Source organism: Columba livia, chromosome 2, assembly GCF_036013475.1.
Source record: "Columba livia isolate bColLiv1 breed racing homer chromosome 2, bColLiv1.pat.W.v2, whole genome shotgun sequence".
NCBI lineage: Eukaryota > Metazoa > Chordata > Aves > Columbiformes > Columbidae > Columba > Columba livia.
Genome location: NC_088603.1, coordinates 129194063 through 129216492, shown reverse-complemented (window position 1 = coordinate 129216492; position 22430 = coordinate 129194063). Strand labels below are relative to the sequence as shown.

The window sequence follows — 22430 nt, the reverse complement described above, 5'->3', positions numbered from 1 at the left end:
TGGTTTTGTCGTGCTGGTTCTGTTCACTCACAGTGTGCTCAGTTTGCACCGTATCTCTTTTTACTGGCAGTCTTCCTCTCTGTTGATGGTTGTTAGTTTAGCTTCCTCCTCACTGATTCAACTGCTGCAGAGATTAATCTTTTGCCATCCTGCCAGATGCATGTAGTCTCTGTGCTGCAGCAGAATGTGTGCTCAGTGTGCAGCAAGTTTATAATATTTGGCTAAAGTTTAGCACTGATCAGATATCCAACAGTTTTTCTTCAGTGTTCTCTGGTTTTGCTAACTCTGAAAAGATGTGTAAGCATGCCACTAGGATTTTTTCCTCTCCCCAGATTGTCAGCATATAACCTGCAGTCTATAACCTGCAGTCTCTTCAAAGATAAATAACTTATTTGATTATGTTTCATTGCACAACTTTGTAATTTCTGGCCAAAGCGTGGGTTTGCTGCAAGGAATCGGTACACGATTGCTGTCCTTGTGTACCTTACTGAGTTGTTGATGATTCTTTTCGTTCTCAGGATGCTTGAGGAGTCTGCATTGATAGCTGCCTGCTGTATGTGGCCGGATCGTTACCTCTGTTCCCCTTGGCTTTCTCTTAGACTCTTCCAAGCACGTCTCTTCCCATCTGGAGCCCAGTGTTAGTAGCTGCAGGTCACCACTGGCTACATATGAACTGTCCACTTCCTTAATTTTTGGACTATTTGTTTTCATTGTTGTTGACCAAGGCTTTTGTCATCAATTTTGCAATGGTTCATGACCTTGCCTCCAAACACAGCATCTCTAAACTGTTAATTTTCTCCAGTTGAAAACTTGGATTTTGTGCTTTCCTTAAGTCAGAGAACTTGGTACATTCAATCCAATGCTCAGTAATTCTTTTACCTTTATTCATCAACTGAGGAGATACACACTTAACATAGGGATGAGGCTCTTTGAACTCTGTAGAGCTGATTTGACAAGGTCCTGTTCTGTCCCCTGCTGAGCAAGGCACTAGTCTCATGAGCTGTATGTTGAAATTATCTTATATCTAAGCATCGCAAAATGTGTCTATGGGAGAGCTGAGAGAAGAGGAAAACTCCAGGAGTGATTCATGAATCAGAGGTGGCGAATTGACCCCAGTTGTGTCTGGAAGCTGCAGCTTGGAAGCTGTATGAGACTTCAAGGCAATGTTCATCACTCTAGTGAAATACTGGTTTTGTTTAAATACACTCATGCAGAACAAAAAAGGCACAAACCCCAGAATTTTATCTATTTCTAAAAATAGAGCACAACATCCACTGCTTTGTCTACTGAAACCTCATTCTCTGAGAATCTTGTAGCTGTTAATGACAGGGGAGTGATTGCAGTATGAGGAGGGCTGGTAGCAAGAGCTGTAACTTTTTGCAGAGAAAAAGGCATGTTTCTGCTATTTCCCCAAACTTAGTTAGTTACTTGAAATGTGAGAAGTAGTTGGTTACAGGCAGTCAAGGAAAACCAAGGTAATTTTCTGAATTCCATTATTAATATGCAGTTTCTAGTTAGGGAATAAACTTTTAGTCAATAAACAATTTTTGCCTGCTTCAGAACAAAATAATAGTTGTAGGTATGTATTACTTAGATTAATCCTAGAGTAGTTTGTAATTTAAAGTCAGTCAAAGCTTATTTGAGATGTTAGGAATATAACTATGAGTTGCTAGTGCAAATTGAAAAACATAGCTTCTAGAAATATATATGAGGGAAATTTAAAAATACTAATTAAATAAGAAACTAGGAGCTCTGACTGTACTCCAATATCACAACTAAGGAACCAGTTACAGCTGTGATGCACACGAATCTGTAGCAGCAGCGTGTTAAGTCTGAGTTGTGGTTTTTTCATTGACTTACTTAATCCTCTCTGCACTTTAAAGCTGATGATTGATTGTTAAACTAGTGGCTTAGGCTTCCCTTTTTTTCAGCTATTTTTCTTAATGAAAAATCTTAGTAATTAATTTTTGCTTAACCTAAGGTGAATGTGGTTTACCTGCCCATCATCTGCTGTAAGATGATATGATGACCTCTGTATGTGATGGCAACCATAACCATTTTAGTATAACCCCTTGAGTGTTAGTGGGATATTTAAATGGTTGCACTTGATTGACTTATCCCAGAAAGTAAAAATAACATATATTTCTAATAAGTTGTTCCACATTTTTCTAATCTCAGCTTCTGTGTTCACAATTTCTGGAGTCACTGTATTAATTAGTTATCTCCTTGAACATTTCTGACATGTTTTGTGTGTTTAAATTTTGAGGTGGCCCTGGAAATTCAGCTCAATTTGTGTCAGTGTTGTCTTGAGTCTCTCTTGATTGTCCTACTCTCCCTTCTTCAAGGACTGGGACCAGGTGTAGTCACCTTTTCAAACCATTAGAAATACGACTGCATATGGCAGAGTGTCTGGAGAGATACAAGTTTTCAGTTTTGAAGGGATCATAGGTGCTTTACAGTCACAATAAGGAAAAGATCTAAAGAGTTACACTGCTGGACAGCCAGCTTTTGTCCTTTGGATTAGTTGTTACTCCCAGTTGTAGTAGACAAATATAACGAAGGATATTACCCTCCAGCGCTGGGGAGTGCAGGTGTCATCCTGCTTCTGATCTGTAGGCCATTATAGGCAAATACAAGCTATTTTTTTGGATATACCTCAAACCATGATGGTTTTGGATGTGGAGAGCCTTCAACAAAGAAGGTGCTGATGATCAGCTTGCTGCTTCGTGAGGGAGTTTCACATTTTCTTCTCTCTAATAACTCAGGGTACTGTGGCTGGCTCAAACCAATGGCTGTGTCTGAACCGACGTTCTGGCAAGATGGTTCGTTTTCTTTTCTTAGCATAAAGTTTGTGGCAGTGTGAGAGCTGGGTTAGCTCATATTAGCTGTTGGAAATTTCCATGGCATTTTTGTACATCTTCTCTGTTTTCTGGACAGCAATAATAAATTGAGACAAACGAACTTTCTGATGAGTTTCTTTGTAAGGTAGTGGATATTTAGATGAAGCAACCTAACCTTTCACTCTTGGGCTTTGGGTTATAAACAGGTTGAAAAGCATGGAGATGCTCAAGTGGCTCAGTTTCTGATGCAACAGATTGACTTTCCTTATCTTTTAGTTTTCTTCTGGCATTGAAATCTTCGAGTTGATAATCTGATTGATCTCCCGTGTCATTTCAAATGGGAGTTTTGTGATTAAGCTTCCCAAACTGCTGTGATGCCAAGCAGCTGTAGCCATGAAGCATTTGCTCTGACTGCAGACTGTCTTCTCTGAGAGATTTCCAGATGTTTGGGTTTTTTGTTTTGTTTCAGCCTTTGCTTCAGTGATCTTTGATGTCAGTGAAGGTGTTTTGTGAGAAGAGCAATCCTTTTTCCATTGTGGTTCAAGATGAGTGTTAATGAAGTTTCTAAGGAGCTGTGTTTCATATCTGCCTGTGAAGTCTTCACCTGAGACCTTAAGTGGCTGTCCAGTACACACAGAACCGGACTGTAATTTTTCTGTTAGAGGAGAAAATTAGCCCAGTGTACAGGCTGGGCTCGTTTAGTTTTGCTTCACGCGGTAAGATACACTGTGGCCTGAGTTGCTCCTTTCTCAGCTTTTTCACGTCAGCCTTGCTGTTGCCAGGGCAGCAAGGGAAGAGCTGCATTCCTGCCTGTCGATATGCTCTACTTTCTGTTAAGTTTCTCTCATTACAAGTTTTTAGACTCTTGCACATCCAGCTGTGCACAAGTACAGTCAGTGCTCAAACCCGTGTGTTTTCTTTCATTCCTTAAAAAATTACGAGTTTAGACACTTGGCCTGTATTTGGAAACCTGAATTATACATGTCTCTAATCCCTACCTGAATCCTCATATCTCACTGTAAAGCAGTGCCATATGGTACAGGTATAACTTGTTCTGGTGTGAGATACACTGTGCCTGTAGATGGCCTTGTAGATCATGCGTTCTTCGTATTAGTTACTTGTCTCTTGCTCCAGTGGCTTAAGCAATTTACTACATCCAAAATATTTGCTTATTATATTTTCTCTGTGACATATACTATGTATTTCAAGTTGTACGAATCTTAACTCAATGGCAGCGTAAGCTTTTTTTGTTCTAGCCCCTTTGCTAATACATCATAACTAAATGACAACAAAAATCCTGACTTTTGGCTATTTTGTTGACTGAGAAAAATCATAGTTTTTCATCTTTGATTCCATAATTAGTTATTTTCATTGGTCTGGTTTTGTTTGGAAGTTTTCCTTTCTTTCCAAAATTACAAAAATCTATTTTAAAGAGAGCTGTTAAAGATTGAATTGGTGACAGATGCAAATAATATGTATTCCCAAGTAGTGGTCATTGATTTAGGGACTCATATGCTTCATGTAGCATTTTGGATCAACATAATATTGGAGATCAGGGAGTCGATACAGTTTCATGATGAAAGGAAAGGAATTGGCAAGACGAAGCAGTCTGTAGCTCAGTCCTGAGTCTTAAGTCGTTTTTTTGTTTGTTTTAACATGCTTGTGCTGTGTAGCAATTCAAAAGGAAAGTTGAGCTGACTGCTGAACGAGTGGCCGAAAAGTATTCTGAGTGCAGATTCTTAATCTGTTCGATTTCCCACTTGATTATTTTTTTCAAAAGTACCTTCCTGCCTCTCCTCAGAAAGCTTCTTCCTGATCGTATATAGGAGTTAGCAAAGGTAATTCCTCTGTGGATGATAATATCCTTACAAAAACAACTTCTGTGTTTCCTGAAAGTATGATAGGATTTAATGTTCTGACCTGGCATTCACTTCAGCCGCCTGGCCCTGCCTTGCCCTCCTGGGTGTCTGTCTGCACTGCTCTTCTGCTCCAGTCCAGGAGCAAAGGAAGCGGCTTGTGAGGAGCTGGAGTTTTTAGTCAGTTCTCAGGGGCTGGGTTTAGCACTGAGCAAGCAGGGGAACTTTTTTGTAGACCTTGCAGCTCCTTGGATTTTGAGTATTAGTCTCTAATTTTCTATGTCAATTCACCTTCCTTTTTGTGAACATTTTTGTCTTTGGTTGTAAATTACTTTATCAAAATAACCATAATAAAAGAGTTCTGCTTTGTGAGATTTTTTTTCCCCCTCCCTCTTATACTTCGGGAAAGTAAAAAAAAAAAAGGAAAATGTTTTTAAGGCCTAGCTTTACTTAGTTGTTAATTAGCCGGTAGCTATGCCCAGATTTCCACTGAAATTCAGATTCTCTAGTGCAGGGGTGTCAAACTCATTTTCACTGGGGGCCACATCAGCCTTATTGTTGCCTTCAAAGGGTCGAATGTAATTTTAGGACTGTATAAATGAAGGAGTAGTTACAGTGAGGCTGACGTGACCCCCGGTGAAAATGAGTTAGACAGCCCTGCTCTAGTGTAAGGCACTGTAAAAAAACCAAACCAAACCAAACACCAGAAAAACCAGGCCACAGGTTTCTGAAGGTGAAATTGTTGAGGAGGATGAGATCATGGGTTTTCTGTGGAACAGTGTGAAGGAGCTGAACTTCAGCGTGTGGTTTGACGGTGGAGCTAAGCGGATTAGCAGGAGCTGAAAGGGCTAATTCCTTGCGCCCACTCCAGGTCAGGAGTTTGTGGACCGCCCTGCACAGACATGGATCTTCCTCCTGATCTTCCTCCTCACCCGCACGTGAGCTGGTTCAGTGAGGTAAATGGACAGAAGAATATTAGCTTTTTGCTGGAGGGAAGAGAGGATGTGGGGTTGTCCCTGCTACGGCAGCAAGTCATTGGATTAGTTTGGCTGTTGGCAAAAGACCCGTAGTAGGGCAAAAACCAACAAATTGGTGGAGGAGCAAATGGGGAGGACCAACAGTAATATATAATAAATATATAATATACATACTAGACCCTCTGTGATTTCATACATACTTTGCCAATTTTGCCTATTTAAAATGTTGAAATATGATAAATTTTATTAGTAATTCTAGATAACCACCTGGTAACTGGTGCTTTAAGTCATGCTTTTGCTAAAGTGCTGCTGTGTGGCTATCTTGTTGTTTGTTTTTATAGAACAGAAAAGATTGAATTAACAGCTGCTCGGAAGGTAATGCAGAGCTGTGTGTTTTCTGTCAGCCCCAAATAAGCTATTGGATATAACACGGTAAAAAGACATTACATAAAGCTTGGGACTTATGTAGTACTTTTTATATTAGTGTACATATATGTATAAATATTTACCATAAATGTGAGAAATGACACACAAGAAGAGCATTTTACCTTTTGGCAGTTTTGTATGCTTTTGTCTAACTGAGTGAAGTAATATCAGGGGAACAGAAGGAGAATGGAGAGTTTAATGGAATTTTAAGGCTAAAACTAAAACCAAACCCTCCTTAGGAAGCTGTTACCTCTATTAGGGTTGGGACTGTGATATAAGAATCACATTAACAAGCTGCTAACCAGAACTGGGGTTGGTCTGGAAAAAACTCTTGCGATGTTGCCTGCTTAGACACTGCCCCCAGTCTGTTGTAATGCTGTTCCTGTACCTTTCAATATTTTCATTAACGATGTGGATGAAACAGTACACTTATTACATTTGTAGATGCTGTAAAGCAGACTTGGAGGAGACTACAACCATTTTGGAACTAGAATTGGAATTCAGTGTGATACTGAAAAATTGAAGGAGTTGAGTTTTTTTACTTCTTTTTTTTTTTTTTTCAAATAAGGGATTTAAAGGAAGACAAGAACAAAGTCTCATTAGTTGCAAAACAGGCAGATTCACAGAGTGCAGGCTAGAACTTGCTGGACAGCAGTTCTGTAGAGAAGGACCCGAGATCATTAATGTGATACTGCTGTGAAAAATAGGCACTGATTAGAATGTACGAGCAGAAGTATTTGGTATATGAGATACAAGATATGTCAAGTAATTTTTCTTGTTCAGCAGTGGCTGGCCCTCAGCTGTTACCTTTGTCAAGCACTTCACAAATATGTAGTACATGCCGTGTGTTACACACTTGTGCGGATTAGATCTGGTACGTTGGGTTGTATGACGGAGCCATGTGAAAGCGTGATAGCACCCTGCTGTGTAAATGCATTTTCACTTTCTGCACAGATGAAGTCCAGTCTTCCGTTTCAGCTGCTAGGGTCATTAGTTTCTCCAACTGCTGTTTTTTCATACAACTTGTGGTTCAAGTCAAGTATTGCTTTTTTTTCAATTTTTCTACTATGTAAAAGTGTATTTAACTTGAAAACTCATTGTTTGTGTTTTCTGCGTTTTGTGCTGTCTTATCTGTCTGCCTTTACTCATTCAATTAGTGTGACATATTCTAAGAATTATTTCACCTGAGCATTTAATTCACATCTCGTATCAAGATCTAAAGTGATTCATGTTCCAGAAGAGTACAAGAAATTATGATTATCAGAAAAAATATAAGTAATTCTTTACGTTGTGTGGTACTTTTTTAGCATGACACAAGTGTATTCACAGCTGTTAAAAATATTCTGCACCTGTGAGTATAACTAAATCAGTGTTATTTTTCCTAACTTACAAGAAAAGTTAATGGAACATTAGCAATATTTTAACTTTCAATTGTGAAGCAGTTTTGTTTTGTTGTTTTAATGTGAGTTTGTTTTGGATTGGTTATTTTTAGTGTGAGAGGAAAGTTTGGAGTTTAGACATAGTTTAACAGGAAAGTTAATAGCGTTTCATGAAACCCGTATACAAATTGCTTTCAAAAGTGGAAATTAAGTCAAATGCAATTATAGTATAATGACATTCCTTTAAATGCCTGCTATAGCGTTTCTAATACAGCTGTGCAGGTTAGTAAGAGAGGAAAGAGGATTGCAGCATTTCAGAAGGCACCATAAGCTCTGGAATAGAACTTACAGAAAAACGGCAGGACTGTGGCTTGCGGACTTTGACTGGGCAGGTGAGGACGTGATTGAGATTGCCAGCAATGTCATTGCTGTGGTGTCTCGGCGTGGCAGCTGGATAAAGACACGGAGCTGTGTGTCACAGCTGCCCAGCAGCCGTTCCCTAGACATGAGTTGGGTTGGCCGGCTGAAATGAGAGCTTCTCTGGTTGTATTCATAATATCCTAAATAAGCTACCCCTTTCGTATATGGCCAGTTTTTTCCAAAATGTCCACGTAGAAGATGTAAAATTATTTTTGATGATATAACTGCATTTAATCTCTGACTGTCTTAGTGAAATCTCTCTCCCTCAAGTCCTACAATTTGTTGTTTAGTAGCAAACAGGTCTGTGCCCATAGTGGGAAGGCCCCAGAATGTTTTTGCTTCTCTGTTTATAAAATGGTATGTAAAATATGTAAAGAAAAGATGTAGCATATAGATTTTGTCTCCTTTTGATGACATTGGAGATTATTTGCTTGGTAATGTGAAAATGACATGACAGCAGTATATCAACTATATTCTCTCTGTTGTCTATTAGCGGATTTTTAGAACTGATTACAAATTCATTATCTTCACATCTCATATACTGAAGAGTTAGTACCTACAATTACGTTTAGCTCCTGGGCATTTTTCTTTATGCAGATCAATTTATAAAACAGTTACAGTTTCTTGTGGGAGTTTTTTTGGCTTTAGCTATACAAGAAAACTAATAAAATAAACAAAGCCCCACACCTAATATGTTAGGATTTTATTCTAATTTCACAGTTTAATTTCCTGTGTACTTCACTGTAGGATAAATTATACATTTTTTCTCCTAAACTTTATAGAAGTTTGTTTTTAGAATTCCTTGATACTATTATCAAACTGATTTTTTTTTTTTTTTTTATTCTTAATAGAAAAGGACCAATCCTACAAAATATCCCAGCAATACTATAAGGGCTATAAATATACTTCATTATTTTATTTGGTTATTTGTAATTTCTGCTTTCTTGAAACAAAGAATAAACTTTCATAATACTGAAAGCTAGGCAGGGCACTGCTCTAGAATTATGTGTTTAGTAGCTTCTCATACAATATGACGTGGGTGATGGCTTTCTTGTACTTGTGGTTACAAGCTAAAATGCTGTAAATACTCTAAGGCAGGGGTGTCCAACTCGTTTTCACCGGGGGCCACATTTATACAGTCCTAAAATTACGTTCAGCCCCTTGAAGGCAACCACAAGGCTGATGTGGCCCTTGGTGAAAATGAGCTCGACACCCCTGCTCTAAGGAATTTCTTAAACTTGAATTATTGTGATCGTGTTTCAAGTTATATTGGTTTCGTCTTAAAGATGTTTCAAAAATATGGCCTGCTTCTGCCATAATTCCTTTGATGTTTACAATTAAGGAGCATTTTGAATGAATTCTGATCTATATGAGTGTATTTAAAATCAGAATGAAACATGTAGTATACCGATGAATTCTATAGTTATACACGACCTCAGTCTTTAAGTTAGGCCCTTATAACAGTACTGCTGTGTAATATTTGCTGTTAAGTGGCAGTAGGATTTTTACAGTCTGAATTTAGCATTTTTGAATACATTAAGTATTTGAATATATATATCAGCTGACTGCATATGTACTTTTGAAATCTGTCACTATTAGCATTTTACTTATGGTATTTATGAAAAGGGCAAGTGATTGCATCTTAGCTTCATTTTAATTCTTTTTAACTCTCACCTTTCTAGAGATCTAAATCAGTTGTCTGTTTTTCCTCAGTAATAAAAATGGCATTCCATTCTGAACGTCTTCTCCAAAGCACAGAGTCACAGTAGTAGAATTGATTATTTTCTTTATACTAGGACAACTCTGCTAAAGTTGGTGTATTGAGTGATTTGGATCTTAATCCAACAACACTGTTCCTCTGAATAGAGGTACTTGGATATTTTTTAATGGATTGGGAGGGGGAAGGGCAAAAATACCGATTAAAAAAATGGTATAGTTGAACTCATTTCAGTAAGACCCTAATTAGGAAGGTCTGCGTGATGGAGGAGTGCTGGGCTCCATCCTCCCCTGCCTTTGTCAGAGGGACTGGAGCTGCTGCGGGGAGAGCTCCCAGGTCCAGCTTTTCATTCACTGTTACAGGGTTCATCTCTCTGTCTTTGCTGTACAGACTGTATAATATCATGTGAAGCCTACAAGATAGTCTCTGCCCATGCTGCTGAACAAAATACATCATCACAGAATCACAGAACATCAGGATCATTTGATCCTGATGCCAAAAGGAGAATCCCAAGACTTTTCCCTGAGGACTGAGAATGACAGCCTCCTCATTTGGGTGGATTACCTCAGGTGCCTGCTGGCCTCTGAACTGCTTCCCTGTGGTTTTTGCAAGACTCTTATGTCAGCAGCCAAAATTTTGCCAAGGAGCTTACTCTCTGTGAATAAGATGAAGGAGCCGTGCCCTGACCCTGCTTTGTTTATAAATGTAGACTTGGCCAGAGGACAGGTACTGGTAATAAAGAATCTCATTTGCGTAGATGGGAAGAGATGATTAGTACCTTGCATATTGTAAGTAAATGCTTTAGGCACCGCATTAAAGGCTAGTTTAGGAAATCCTAGTACTTGTGCTAGTAATTTGTAAAAGGATTGAAGTGCTTCACCTGTTGACTGGTTAAGCAGTGATCTTTCAGAACTTGCTGTTTCAGTGTTTTTTTTTTGTTTGCTTGTCTTCTCCTGTTATTTTTTCTCTTTTATAGTTTGGTAACATGCAGAAAAAATAGGGAATTTCTCTCCTGGCCTTATTTGGTATTTTGTGTGCACTTTAATGCACTATGGTAAAAGATTGCTATGACAGTTTGTTGCAAGGACATGCTCTCTTGAAGAAATTGGCAGGTGCTAATCTCATCCACATAATAATTATATGGACTTTTATTCTAGAAGAATCATTCTTTGCGCTGTCTTTCAGGCAGGGTCACCCCATAGTTGAGCAACAGAACCTGGAATCAGGGTGTGTGGGTTCTTTGGTGATTTTCTTGGGCTGTGAGCTGTTCCTTTGTTGCATCAGTTGGGAAGTAGTGCATGCTGAGGCATGACTTTTGTGGATAGTTCTATGGCCTAGATCCAGGAGCAAAAAAGAGGTTTTGGTAGCATCACTACTTTAATTTGACTTTCAAAATGCAAAGTGCCCTGCTCATAATAATTTGTTTATTGCAGTGACAGGTGATGGCACAAGTTAAGATGCAGACTACAGCAAACCTGTCCGGACCTACCATGTCCCCTATGGTGCTACCCCTACCAGTTACAACTACGAATACACTTGGTCTGCCGTCCACAATGAACGGATCCATTTCGGAATCGGCTGCCAGCTGTAGCAGTCCTACTGCCATCCTTGGGGATCCTGCACCTTCTAGCAACTCACCAGGTAAGTTGGTACAGGTATATTTTCCTTAGTGTCTAAATGAATCTTTTTGAGGACTTGTTAATTGCAAAAAAAAAAAAAAAAAAAAAAGAAGATAGGTCTTAAATATGATTAAAATAAAGCAAAAAAATTCTGTACAAAGATATATTGGTTAAATGAACTGTTTACTAGGTTTAGTTTCTTTAGCTGAGCTCAGACTTACACTGACATGTTGGTCAATGATATAAAAGCTCAAAAAAGAGCATGTCTATTTTGTCAAATTCAGAGTGTATCTTTTTTAGAGAAGTTTTAGTGGTGCAGGAAGGCCTCCAAGTGTATTTCTCTTCCCTAGAACAGAATGTCTTCAGACTGCTTGGCAGTATTTGGTGTTTCCTTTGTAGCCTAATAAATGCTGTAGTTCCTAAGCTGAACTGGGTATAAAATACAGAAATTTTATCCTACGAGATTAAGCAAGAAATTACAGTGTGTTAGAGATAAACACAAATAAGTTGAAAAAGAAATAGCAGAAGGCTGAAAAAATAGTAAGGCAGCATACATGCAGTATGTAGTATAAGGAAAGCCGAACGAAATCCTCGAAGAGGGAGGAAAGGTGTTCTTTGGGAGTGCTCTGATTATTGTGAGGAAAGCCTGAAACACTGGGAAGAAGCAGGGAGAAGCAAGTGAGTACCACAGGGTTTTTTCTGCTATTTTTATCTTGCGAGCGTTATGCTATCCACCTCTGCTTCAAAGTGTCAGGAAACCATTCTGAAAGAGTAGTCATTGCCTGGAAGCAGCATACTCCTGACAGTAAACTTTGGTGGTGTAGAAAATGTAGCATATGTTTATGTCCTCCTACACTGTCATCTTTTGTAGAGACATTTTGGATAGAAATAGTTGTATTATTTTAAATTGCATGTGATCAAAACTATTATTGTAAAATGCACATTCTCATGTGGTTAATATGTAAATGGTGTTTAAATATTGTATTTAGCTTATGTGCAAAAATTGTTTTTTAGCCAAAGTGTTTTCTAAGCATGCTGCTGCTTTTGCAAAGCTTTGCGAAGTTGTGAAGAATGCATTTCTCCACAAAAACTTTACAGACTCTTTATTTACAGCTCCTCTCCAAGATAACATGGCAAACCCCAAAGAGAAAACTCCAATGTGTCTGGTAAATGAGTTAGCCCGTTTCAATAGAATTCAACCCCAGTATAAGCTTCTGAATGAAAGAGGGCCTGCTCATGCCAAGGTAAGGTCACAGTTCCAGGTGATGAGCCATAACCTTAAATGCTGAACAGATAATGTCATGGTCTGGACAAGCGTGCTTGTCAAACGCAGCCACACTTCCAGTGTAAGGAGTTTCTTACTCTTCTTTGTTTTGCCCTATTTTTTTTCTTTTCTTTACGCTTTCTGAAAGTGTGTCTGTATTTCTGTTGAAGCCCTGTAGATAATTTTGTGCCTTACTTTCACTTCCACCTTTGAGTTTATATTTGTTGGTTTCTGTAAAGATCTTGTGAAGGTCTTTCCAGGGTATCACCAACCTCTCTGAATCATTGTGAAGCGTTTGCTTTTTAAGCTGCATGAATCGTTCTCCCCACTCGGCCTCCTTTGCTAACTATCTCTGCATTTGTTTCATGGTAGTGCAGATAATGACAAAGCTAGTTTGCAAAATGCTTATTGATACAATTTCGTGTCCGTAAAGTTGATTGCATTGATACTCTATCTTTGTATCTAGCATTATAGGGCACAAACTTTATTACTGTTCTTTTCTTTAAATTCTGTGCAACTTTTAAGATTTATGGTGACGTTAAGACTCCTAATATGATTATAGCATTAAGGTTTCTAGTGAACAGACAGTTAATTCCGGTCAGTTCTCACATCAATTTGAATATCCAACTTAATTCCTTAAGTGCAAATTAAGATGCTTTTGGATGATAGGGAACACAGAAGGATATTCTCATGATAATTTTCAGACATAGTTTCGAATTTCCTCCCTAGTTAGGAGCAATATGGGAGGGGAGAAAATGGCCTGAAGAACTCAGAGAGAAAATGGTGTAATTAGTAGCTGATTTGCACTCACTATTTCTAGAGTGGCAAAACTGTCTGTGACAAGGAGTGGGACCATCCTGCAGATCAGCAGCACCGTCAGCTGCTCGTGGGCTGCCTCTCTGCCACCGCCCCTTGTTTCGCAGTTGCATGTTACGTTGTCAGTGCGCACACAGCTGACGCAAACCATGGATCTTCAGGTTTGGCCAGTGTTCGTCCATCCTTTATGCTGGTGGGAATGATGTCAGCAGGTGCAGGGCTGCTGAGAATCAGGAGGCTTTTGGGATCCCTCAGTGCAGATGGGAATCGATGTGTCCTTCCCCTTCCTGCAAGGCTTTGCCACTGCAGGGTACACTGGTTGATTGGTTTTAGGTTGTGGCATGTTAAATCTGTTAGCTTTCTTTAACTTTTTGCTGTTGTATACTTTGATACTTTTTTTTTTTTTCATTATTGTGAAATAAGAAGTGCTTTGGTTGTTCCAAAAGGTGTGGTTTTGGCTGTTCATATTTGTCTGCAGGAAAGAGATTTGAATTACATTCATACTGTACTTGAAATTTTAGCAGAATAAGAAGTAGTTCCCATGTATTTGTTTTATTTTTAAAGGAACTAATATAATTGAAATTAGTTGATCCTTCGTTAGTTGCACTTTTGAAAGCCAGATTTCCAGTAGATATCTTAATTTTTCAGTTTTTCTATTTACCTTTCATTATTTTTAATTACACTCATAGTGATCAAAAAAGAGATATGTGCTCTGTAGACTGGTTGTTGTTCAGAAGAAAGTAAGTCTAATTTTTGCCTATGCAGCAAATGAAAACAACGGAGGGAACTGGATGAAGAACAAGGGCGATATTCACAAAATTATGCAGACTTCTGTACCTCTGCCCTATGAAAAGCAAAGACATAGATATTATTGTGAATGCCTTAGCAGTTTAGTATAATGTCTTGCTAATAATATGGTGATATACCTGATAGAATATGTGAAACAGAGCTGAGTGTGTTCTAGAAAGCACGACCTGAAGGATGTAATGCTGCTGCTACTGCCATTAAAGGAGCGTCTCACATTACTGTCCTCCTACGCACTCTCTCTTCCTGTCCACTAGTGGTTTTCATGATTTTCAGAGCCATGCTCTGCAAGACAACTCTCTGTCTTGTGACCACAAATGCTAGTAAATTTTTATATCGTTTTTTCCAGTTGTCTCTGGAAAATAAGTTTTGATAGTTGGGGTGAAATGGGAAGCTGGAAGCAGTGGAGCAGGGAGAAAAGCTGTGCTTCTGACAGCTCTGTGAGGGTTTCCAGTAGTCTGCCCTCCAGGTGGATTCTTCCTAGTAAAAAAAATCAGAAGTTTTGTTAGCATAGATGGCATTTTTGAATACATTAGTCAGATCGATCATTTCTTCTGTGCTTTTATGTCATTGGCATCAGAGGAGGCAAATTTTAAAAGGAACAGTAGCAAAAGGAAATGGATGGTGGTAGAGAAGGAGGGGGAAAGGGGTAAGGGAGGTAGCACTTCAAAAAGCTGGGGAGGAAGAGAGAAATTCTACATGCAAAAAAAGTGAGGAGCAAAGAATTGCCAGAGCTGAGGGAGACCAACCTTATGAACACAGCGGGGCGAAAACAAGCACAGGGCCTGGTGGCATTAGTATTTCCACTCTCTTGTCATCAGGTAATTAGGGTGAATGTGCAGTATACAAACTTCCTCAGAAAACTGGTGAGAAATGCCTCATGGTCCGTAGCAGAACTGTCAGCTCAAGTCTTACAGAACTTGAGTACTTTGTTGGCGGCTCTGGACTTTGGTTTTAGGCCATTTTATTTTTTTAATTAAATTCCCACCTACTACTGTGTGTGGTTTCTTGCAGGAGCGTTTTGTCAGATGGGTTGAGATGGTTAGAGCTCTGGCTATAGAAATTTACTGAGTGCCAAGGGTTTGATTGCTGGGTGACAATAAAACTGTGGCAGATGTATTGTTAACCCCCTCTCCTCCCACTTCCCCTTAGCCCCTCCTTCTCCCCTCTTCCCGCTCAGGACAGGCAATCAGGAGGGAAAGAAGGACAGAGAGAAGAGAGTTCAAAACATTAAAAATGTTTTACTAATGCTACTAATAAGAGTAGAGAAAATAATACAAAATATACAAAACCAGTCTTCAGAGTCCCAGCAACTGCAGAGCTGGCACCCGAAATCCTGGATTGGACTCTGCAGCCAACCGGAGCTGGATTCAGTCCGCCACTAGGCCTCAGTTTGGAGGGACAACTTGCAAGGTCCTCTCCTAATGTCGGCCATAAGGAAAAACGGACGAGATCCTCGTGATCTCCCACTTTTATATGAAGTATTCACATGAATGGGATGTTGTACTCTGTTGGTCAGTTTCGTGGTCACCTGTTCCTTGTTGCCCCTCTCACGAGATGTTCATCAATCCCTATCAATAACATTCCATTGCTATGTTTACCAAAACATGTATCTGGTTTTCCAGGAAAATGCAGCTAATATGAAAGCTTTAGCTGACAGGCAAATTCACTAAAAGAGAAACTTGTTTTTCACAAAACCAGGACACTGAGCAAGCCCTTTATTCTTTAATTCTTGTTTGTTGTTTAAGCACTAACAGGAGAGTTATAGGTAGATAAGTAGCCGTTATTCATCATATTTTTATTGAAATTCAAGATTATTCTCCTCCTAAAAAATACTGCAGTGATACCTTCTTGCAAAATATAAACAATATAAATGCCAGATCCAGAAATTAAATTTCAGTTCTTTTAGTAATACGGGTGTATGTCTGTAGATAATTTATGTAATTGCAGGTATTTAGCTCTAATACCCAGCTTAGCTTTCAGGTGGGGGTAGGGTTTCAGCGAATGCAAAATTAAGAAACTATTTCTATCTTACCCCTTGTCTGTGAGGAAATTGTCATGACTACCGTGGAAAAAGTGGCATGGCGACAGGAACTGTGATATGGGGACTTGCACTGTGCTTCTGAAAATTACAGTAAGCCAGAAGTCAAGCCTGTAATTAAGATACAGGTATATATTTATAGCATTGAGTTCATATGCACTGTGTGCATGCGTGTAGGGCCGAGTTGGGAGACATGTACATACTTGTGTTCAGATATTTGTTTGCAAGTACATGCCAAGTGAAAATATCTGTAAAGGCAAAAGGTTGCCCGTCATGCCCATCTCTAGATACCCAGTCCTGGATTCTAGTGTGTTTAAATAATTATTAAAAATATAGAGCAAATAGCTATCCAAATGAAAATTTTACTTCATACACTGCTCAAACTAATACGTAGATTTCTTTATGTTGCCTCAAGTAAGTTAGTCTGTTTTCTGAGGTGGGTGCGTCTTAGTTTACTGTGTATATCTAACTATTAAATCCTGCCTTATTTGTGTGGAATTGGTATGGAAAAGACATTGAGTTCTTAACCCTTTCTTCTCTCATTCTTAGATATTGAAATTTAAACAGAACATGTATGTATCATGCAGAAGATAGACTGTATAAGGTCTTAAATTGAGCTTTATCTTCATGACTTGCACAGCATAGATACTGATGAAATTATCCTGTTTGCAGGTTTTGAAATAGATATGCTTTTTATCAGTAGTCTGTTTCTGAACTCTGAATTTTTACAATTCCTGTTTATAGATTCCAAATTAAAGAATTGCAGTTTCATTCAAAAAGTTAATACTTCTTTCATTTCTTAATTTACATTTTTGAACATATTTGAGCTGTGACTCTCCCCTAACAATATAGATTATTTTCAGACATGTGGTAGTGTGGGAAATCCTTTCACTGTTTAAAAATATTTGAGCCAAATTCCCCTCTGCCTTGAAGAGTGTGCAGTCAATCCTATTCATTCAGAATTATTACAAAATGACCTATTTTTTCGAGTAATATTCTTTACCTGTCTTCTGCAGGTAAAAGTGACTAAATGTGTTCAGATGTGTGAAGAAACGTGGTCTTAAGAAACCCATTTACAGTCTTCCGACAGCGTAGGACCAGCTTGCAGTTACTATTACTTGGTTGAAATAGTATTCTGTTCTTTGATAGTTCATGTTAACATTACACTATTTGTCATTTAAAAGGCCAAATGTTGCCCATTGATAAGGACCACTGAGCTCTGTAAGAATCAGTTGTGGTATCTGGCAGTGGAATAAAACAAAAAGAGAGCACAGTTTCTCTTCAGCCCTGGAAATTTTTATACATATGCATTTAATCTGCAGTGATAATCTTGCCATTGTTTACCTGTTCTTTGTCTTTGAAGATGTTCACAGTGCAGCTGACACTCGGAGAACAGACCTGGGAAGCTGAAGGAAGCAGTATTAAAAAGGCCCAACATGCTGCTGCTAGCAAAGCACTGAATGAAACCACCCTACCCAAACCAACACCTAGACCACCCAAAAATAATGTTAACAATAATCCAGGTATGATATTGTCCTCTGTATGTTAAATCTTGTTGAAGTGTTGGAATATTCTACCACTAATAAATAAATTTAACAAGATATAAGTTAAGTTGGAGGATGAGAATCAACATAGCCATCTTATAGGTATGGCAGTATAATCAAGAACCTCTAGTGTGTTTGCACAGGAGAATTTTTAATGCGCATACCTGAAACAGTTGAACTGTAAGTGAATATATTATTTAGATAAGGCTTGGATGTATACAAAGTGACTGTGTGTGATCAGTAGTAGACAAGGTAAAAACAGATTGAACTGCCATTATTACCATAGTAAAACACTTTTCCCAAAAAGTTCCTTAGCTAATTTTTTCATGATATTGGGAATTTCATCCTGTTAAATCCTGTGAAGTTGCATAATAAAAGGTCAAGATTTTACATGAGAACTTTGACAAGTAATTTCTGCATCGTGAGTTTTCCTTCATAGGAACCTATGCTTTTGAAAAGCTTTTAGATGGCTGAAGAAACAGTTGTTTGAACAATAGAAAGAATGTATATTGGTGTCTTGCATCTTTTATTTTGAGGTGTTACCTGTGAGTTGCCTTCTATGAGTGCAACACCTTTAGAGATACACTTTCCAGCTGTGTGCTTAATGTTTTGTTCTGTCTTGTTTGACAAGAAAGAAATGAAAACATGTTCCTAACTTTATTTTGCACTAATAGAGAAAAGAGCAAATGTTGAGAAAAAAGTAATATTTTCTTTTTTATTTTTCTCTTTTACACTCCTTTTTCTCTCCCCCTTTTCCTCTTCTTCCCTTTTTATTTCCTTCTGCTTCCTCTCCCCTTCTCAAAAAAATCTTCAGCCACTTTCTTAAGGTGGAGTAATTTTGCAGTTAATCTTTTCTATGTTAGAAAAAAAGCAGAAGTGAGTTTCCTTTAGAGCTTGTGAGTATTATCCTGAGCATTAGCCAGTAAGCATTGTTTGAGAGTGATGCAACAGTATTCACTTTCTCCTTAGGAGATCTGTGTGTTGGTTCTTCTGATCCAGGATGCTGGTTTTGCCATGTGTCCTTTGGAGTCCCTGTGACTTGAGCTGTTTAGGAAGCAGGAGGTTCACACCTCTATAAAAATGGATCATGAGCTTATTTGTTGACACTGCAGATAATCACTCAGGTTCTGCATTTTTTTTTGGCTTTGACCATGTTCGTAAAGGGAAAAGCAGATAACGAAAGAAGCAGGCTTTAAGAGAATTCATTAAAAATCGTGTCACTTAACGCTGTAATTTTGCCCTAAAAAATGTGTGTTATATAGGCACAGGTATCTTCTCATCAACATTACATTTTGCATTTCTATTATATAGTTGACTTCATAGTGATTCCTTGCTTTGGAAAATATGAAAATGATAGTTGATGGAAGTTTTTGAATAAGTATTGCATAAAAACTTTCATTATTTGGCATATAAAGCCTCAGTGGCAAACTGGCAAATTCATCGTAGCTGTATTGAGGCTGGAGTCACTTGAATGGCTTAGGAAGATATTTTGAGAAAATATTAACTACTTTTTATTGGAATATATATTTACCTAATTTAGGATCTTCTTACTGCAGTGGAACTGGAGAATACTGTAGCTGAACATTTTATTAAAAAAAAAAAAAGAAGACACAATGCAGCTTTTTATTTGGCATTTTGGAGACCTTGCAAGTGGGCAGGTGCTGGCTGGTTTCTATTTTTGTATTGTCACCAGTAGATGGCTGTAGTGACACTGATTTCCAGCAGATGTATTTGCAGTTTGTTAGGTCATTCCTGTTAGATCATTAGTTTTTAGTCATAGTCTTAAGTTTTCAAGTCTTGCAAATGAAATATTTTTCTTACTTCTTGTAAGATTAGCAAGTGACCGCAGTAGTGCCTGTTACTGCTTGCTTGTTTTATTGCCTCTTTGCTGGATTTGTTGCTTTTATTTAATGGTATTTAGTGAGAGGAGACATTATTCTCTTGACTTGCTACTTTCAGAAAGTGCCATAATGTATTATACGCACGTTGGAAAGATGAATAACCAGCTTGATTATAGCACTGACTTTCTTGATCATATGTGAAGATTGAAACTGCATAGAGAATGCACTGAGAGAAATGTTTGAAGTATTCCTTTTCATTGCTTGTGATTCAGTTGGCATCTATATTCCTGACATTTAGAGATACTGAAATGTCATTGTAGTTTCTTCTTTTTTGATTTAAGAGCAGAAAATTTGTTGCAGATCTCTTTTTGCTGCTCATCTCAGTCTTGCTTCTGTGTTTTGCAGTATTTGTGGTTTAAGCACCTTACATGTGTTCTTTGGGTTTTTTTGCAGGCAGTATAACTCCAACAGTGGAGCTGAATGGTCTGGCTATGAAAAGAGGAGAGCCTGCCATCTACAGGCCATTAGATCCAAAGCCAATTCCCAATTATAGAGCAAATTATAATTTCCGGGGCATGTACAATCAGAGGTTTGTACGTTTTCTATTATTTGATTTTTTTTATCATTTGCTTACCAGTGTGTTAAAAATCTTTATGAACTTCATAGGCTGAGAGTACAATAAAACCAAGATTTTTACTAAGGAGAGTCTGTGCAGCCTTATTTAGAAACACACATAATCTCTGTCTAAAAGAAGATAGGTGACCTAGGCATGTCAAAAGGAATAAAGACATGTAAACCAACTGTTTCTGTTCTTCTAATGGACATACTGGAGTTCCAGTCTACAGCCATGGCAGCGAGAAGGCAGAGCATTATACTTCAGAGCGAGGTTTTGGTTTCCTTTGTTCCTATTTTGGGTCGTGTGATTAGAATCTGTATCGTTAAAAATGAAGCACTCTTTTTTATAGAAATTTGATAAAAAATTAGGAGCGCTGCCGTATGAAAACTGACTTGGAACCATTCTCGGGTTTCTACTTTTTAACAATTCTAGCTCAACTATCTCAGTTCCTTAATCCTCAGTGTTTGGTTAGGAAAAATCTTTTACTTAACGGTTCTGAAACCTATATTCAGTGATCTCCATCAATGCTGTCATTACTGTAGTAAGTTGGAGTAATTGTTAAGAAGACAGTATTCAAGATTTTGTTTTTAAACTATCAGATTATTAAAGATTAAAAAATTAGAAAATTTAAGCGGGTGGTGCAGTTTTCTTAACTGACCATACAAATATTTAGTTTTTCAATAAGTTCTGATTTTTTGGAATATCTTCGTCCATGTTTTTTGTAGAATTTTAGTACCGATAGAAAACAGTTCTGGCTTGTCCTGAACGAAATGTAATTTGTATCTAATGCAACAGTCTGAGAGAAACTTAGGGTAACATATGTGTTAATTTGCAATCTCAATTACTTATTTTTTTGAGATAGGTTTTCTTCCCATTTTTCCTTATTTTTCCGCAGAGGAACTATATTAGGTCAGGTCTTTTGGAGCTCCAAGAGTAATACCAAGTGTAATCTGTAAAGAAACAAAAACAAAACAACAGGTCAGAAATTCTAATAGCGTGTTTTATCAGTGAATAATGTTGCCGTTCTTACAAACGGTTGCTTAATGGATTTCCTATTAATTTTTATGCATTTAATAATTATAAGAAAGAATGAGGTTATGAACTCTGCAGAAGTGTTTTGGTTCAAAATTACTCTTTTATTAGATACTGAATTTACAGCAATGCTTAAAAATTAAAGACTTTGAAATGAAAATGCAGCATTTCAGAATTGTCTGAAGAAAATATTTCAGTTGACTTAATCTTATTTTATTTTTCCCCAGATTTTTAAATCATTATAACTTTAGGGCTTTAACATTTCATTGTGATTTTTTTTTTTTAACAGCAACAATACCTAGAACTGTAAAAGACAAAGAAACAAAAATAACCTGGAAGAAAACCCATTCCTTGCTCTACAGAACAGTGCCTGATTATTGTATTACTTGTGTTGTGTTTCTAGTCAGTGCTGACCTCAGTCTCCGCTTACATATGTCATGGTTTAAAAAGCTAACTATGGTGCCTGAAATGAGTTTTGTTAATATTTATAAATCCCGCATTTATTTGAATTGCTTTTATTATGAGATTAGTTTGACTAACAGATAAAAAGGCTATGCTGGAAAAAATGCAAGCTAGTAAAAAACATAAAATGGTGAATTCGGGTATCTGAACTTAGTTACTGAAACATATTTGTGGAAGTAGAACACTGAAACACTTGCCAGTTGCTAACTTTTAAGATGCTATATCTTTTCATAGAAAATGTCTAGTGCAGTTTTTAAGTTGGCTTCTTTGGGAATTTTTTCATGGGCACTGTGTTCCTATGTTAACGTAAAATGGTACATGAACTTTATTCCTCTGGGCGCATTAGCTGGCTGAGGGCATTGGATTTTTCTGCTCACAAAGCAAACAGACAGAGTGGGACAGAAGGCCAGAATCTCTGCTTGCCTGCTTCACTGCGCCTCTTTGGGTACAGTTGCCCATGCAGGATGGCTGATAATACTGTGCCTAGTCAGTTGATCATTCCTACAGGCAAAACAGAGATGATGTAGAGTATTGCGAGTGTAGTCTTGCATCTAGGCAAGAACAACCCCAGGTTCCAGTATAAGCTGGGGAATGACCTATTAGAGAGCAGCGTAGTGGAAGGGGACCTGGGGGTCCTGGTGGACAGCAGGGTGACCATGAGCCAGCACTGTGCCCTTGTGGCCAGGAAGGCCAATGGCATCCTGGGGTGTATTAGAAGTGGGGTGGTTAGTAGGTCCAGAGAGATTCTCCTTCCCCTCTACTCTGTCCTGGTGAGA

General features: G+C 38.1%; 1 protein-coding gene across 11 annotated transcripts in view; it reads left to right on the top strand.

Annotated features, from left to right (window-relative positions):
* Positions 1 to 22430, top strand: part of STAU2 (staufen double-stranded RNA binding protein 2) — a 172775-nt gene that overhangs the window by 7564 nt on the left and 142781 nt on the right. For 7 of the 11 annotated variants that reach the window (XM_065053811.1, XM_065053805.1, XM_065053808.1 and 4 more), the window contains exons 2-5: positions 11049 to 11256; positions 12348 to 12478; positions 17523 to 17682; positions 19998 to 20133. In XM_065053811.1, coding sequence (XP_064909883.1) covers positions 11058 to 11256; positions 12348 to 12478; positions 17523 to 17682; positions 19998 to 20133 — 626 coding nt within the window. In that variant the 5' untranslated portion in view covers positions 11049 to 11057. Of the gene's footprint in view, positions 1 to 11048; positions 11257 to 12332; positions 12479 to 17522; positions 17683 to 19997; positions 20134 to 22430 lie in introns of all 11 variants that reach the window. The other 4 variants (XM_065053810.1, XM_065053803.1, XM_065053804.1 and 1 more) reach the window with 1 other exon arrangement.